Source organism: Gossypium arboreum, chromosome 12 (assembly GCF_025698485.1).
Source record: "Gossypium arboreum isolate Shixiya-1 chromosome 12, ASM2569848v2, whole genome shotgun sequence".
NCBI classification, from domain to species: Eukaryota; Viridiplantae; Streptophyta; class Magnoliopsida; order Malvales; family Malvaceae; genus Gossypium; species Gossypium arboreum.
In genome coordinates, this window is record NC_069081.1 from 101404585 (window position 1) to 101407417 (window position 2833).

The 2833-nt window shown below is 42.4% G+C and overlaps 1 protein-coding gene across 1 annotated transcript; it reads right to left on the reverse strand.

Moving 5' to 3' along the window:
* Positions 1-353: 353 nt before the first annotated feature.
* LOC108477306 (F-box protein At1g67340-like) lies at positions 354-2426 on the reverse strand. The gene is made up of 3 exons (XM_017779808.2): positions 1682-2426; positions 1423-1585; positions 354-1335 (listed from the first exon to the last, which is right to left on the reverse strand). The coding sequence occupies exons 1-3, from the start codon at positions 1924-1926 to the stop codon at positions 589-591; spliced, it is 1155 nt and encodes a 384-aa protein (XP_017635297.1). The 5' UTR covers positions 1927-2426; the 3' UTR covers positions 354-588.
* Between the last annotated feature and the right edge of the window lie 407 nt (positions 2427-2833).

The following is a 2833-nucleotide window of genomic DNA, read 5'->3' on the forward strand; positions in this document are numbered from 1 at the left end:
TTAGACCAAAACTTTAATGTAAAAACTCAACGCTCGCAATATGAGGAAGAAGCAGCCACTTGCAAAATGCATATCTCCCACCACTTTCACTTTCTGAATATAAAATTTTCTGGTCAGTCCTTTTTTTGACCACCAAAAAGTCAGGGATGGGGGAAAAAGTGGGTTGAAAAATTATAAAGGAAACCCCATTGTCTGCCATACACTTTGCCTCCCTCCCTCCCTCCCTCTTTCTTTTACTTTTTTCTTTGTTGGAATTAAATGAAATGCAAACTTCACAATTCCATCCACATACCTAATTTTGTTTTTATTTCTTCCCAAACCCACTTTGCAAGCAATGCCCAATTTCAATGGAATTATTCTCCTACAAATTACCCAAACATTCATTTTTAATTTTTACTCCATTTTTCCTCTATAATTTATATAATACAAAAAGAGAAGAGTAAAACTCCAATTTTCAATCCTCAAAATAACTCCCAACTTACACCCCCAATTAAGGGAATGAATGGAAACTCTGCCGTTTCAACCACCATAGTAAATTTCCTTTTTTCAGCTTTTAGGGCCTCTGAAACAGTAAATTACCATGGGCCTTTAACTTCCAGCAATAACGTCATCATTCCCAGCAACAGCATGACCACCATCAGCTTCTTCATCCAGCCACTGCTCAACAGCCGCGCACTCTGCTTTGTGGCGAAGCTTCCAATCCAGAGCCTGGCAAGCGCGTGAGCAGTAATTTACAGCCCCGCAAACCGAACATCTCCGGAATTCGTGCTTTCTTGTCTCCGGCCTCCCGCAACCAACGTGCGAGCAAAGTCTCAAACCAGGCCCCGGTATCCCTCCCCGACCTTCATACCACTCCGCTAAGAACCTGCTTGCTGGATGCGCCTCCGGTGCTGGTACATTGCACCCAAAATCACTCAGCAATGGGCATCCGGGGATGGCCGGATGACGTTGGCTGGCGGGCGGGATTGGGTGTGGGCTCCACGTGAGCCAAGTGTGCGTCATTTCGTTAGAAGCACTTGCTGATGACAACACCGCCGCTAGCTCTCGAGCGTTGGCTTGGACGAGGAACCGACGTCCCTCGGCGATGTTTTGGCGGACGCCATACCCGTCCTGCAGGCAGTGGCCGAGTTCACGTAGGGCATCGATGTGGCCAAGAAAAGCAGCCCGGGCGCACAAAGCCACACCGGCTCTAAGGTCCTTATCATTTTTAGAGCCGCCGCTGCCGTTGAACTGAATCACAGCCAAGGAGTAAAGCGCCGGCGCGTGGGAGTTAATCGCCGCCTTGGCCATAAGAGAGGCTCCACTGCCTCGATTTTGTAAACAGTAGAACCGAATCTGATAGCAAATCGTAAAACAGTAAGAGACTCGATAAAAGTTAACAACAATTCATAATCAGTTGGTATTGATTCCGAGTCAACTCACCATGCCGAGAGTGTAACAAGCTTCAACATTTCCCGCATCAGAGCAAGTCTTCAAGAACCGGTGAGCTGACTCCGACCAGTTTTTTGCTTTTATAGCAAACATTTTCGGAGATGCCTTGGATAACACCACCGAACTGAGTGCTAAACTCTTAAATCTCTTGCATCTGGTTTCACAAAATAAAAATAAAAATTCGTAAGAAAAAGAAACCCAAACTTATGGCTAAAAACACAATCGGAAATTCCAGTGGAGGTGGACGTACGTAATCAAGACGTTGATGAAATCAGAAGGGGAACGGGCAGTAGAGCTAAGCTTGGAGAATATAGAAATGACAATATCATCGGGTAAAAGATCGAAGAAATCAGGGTTTCCTGCAATCTCCGGGGAGAATCTTTGGCGTTTCCGGCAACCCATAAAATCTCGGGCGAAATCCTGAGTTTTAACTACTAGTTTGTCTACACAAACATCGGCGGGCCTAGGGTAACAAAGGCCTCTTCTTGTTCTCATTTTCTCTATCTCTATATCTGTTATCTTAGTGGCTCAAACACAAAAGATAAAGAGAGGAAATGAAAAGCCAAACTGAGACCTTATATATAACCAGAGGACTCAAAGGGATAAAAGAAACAACGACAGAACCGAGTTGAATTACTCTTTAAAATTAATTAATGTTGATAATTTTATAAATAGTAAAAAACATATGCTGCCTACTCATAACCTAAACAAGATTGGAAAGTATAAGAAAATAACAAAAAGAACATTCAATTACATTATTGACCCTGCTTAGTGGTTGTTTCTACGGTCAAATACCGTTGACCCAGATCCCTTATCTCGTCGTCGGTTCTATGATTCACTGGGAAACTCAACTCCAGAAATACCTTTGTAACTTTATTATTATTATTTTTTTATCGAGACGAGAGAAATGTAAATAAAAGAACAAGATAAAAGCCAAAGTAAGCAATAAAATACCTCGTATTGTCTCGCCCGCAGCAGTACCTTGTCCAACTCCAGAAATAGTTGTGGGTTTGTTTTGAAAGCGGTTAAATTTGTTTCAAGTAAAAAAAAAAAACTAACTACGGTTATTTTCTGTTATTCAGTTTTGCTCCAAGGTTATACGAGAATCAACGTAGGTCCGGCGCGTGAACACCGCCGGCCATTTTGGGCTCTTGTTTCGGGAGTGATTCACACGCTCTCTCTTTGCGGGTCCGAAGATTTTAAACTTCTCAGCTCAGCTGCACCAACTAACAAAGGTTCACTTCAGTTACTGTTATTTTTATTTCCGTTTCTTCTCTTTTAATTATAATTGAAGCCCCGTTATTTTAGAATACATCCGTCCGTTAGTTCATTTTGTGGGCATACAAGGATAACAGTTTTGTTCTAAGAATATAAGGAAATTAGGTTGTTTAATGCAATTGAT

Excerpts from the sequence above, each read along its gene's own strand:
- LOC108477306 (XM_017779808.2), bottom strand. The coding sequence starts at position 1,926 with ATGAGAACAAGAAGAGGCCTTTGTTACCCTAGGCCCGCCGATGTTTGT. Across the intron at positions 1,586-1,681 it reads TTCATCAACGTCTTGATTAC|ATGCAAGAGATTTAAGAGTT; the intron begins GTACGTCCACCT and ends TTGTGAAACCAG. Across the intron at positions 1,336-1,422 it reads CTTGTTACACTCTCGGCATG|ATTCGGTTCTACTGTTTACA; the intron begins GTGAGTTGACTC and ends ATTTGCTATCAG.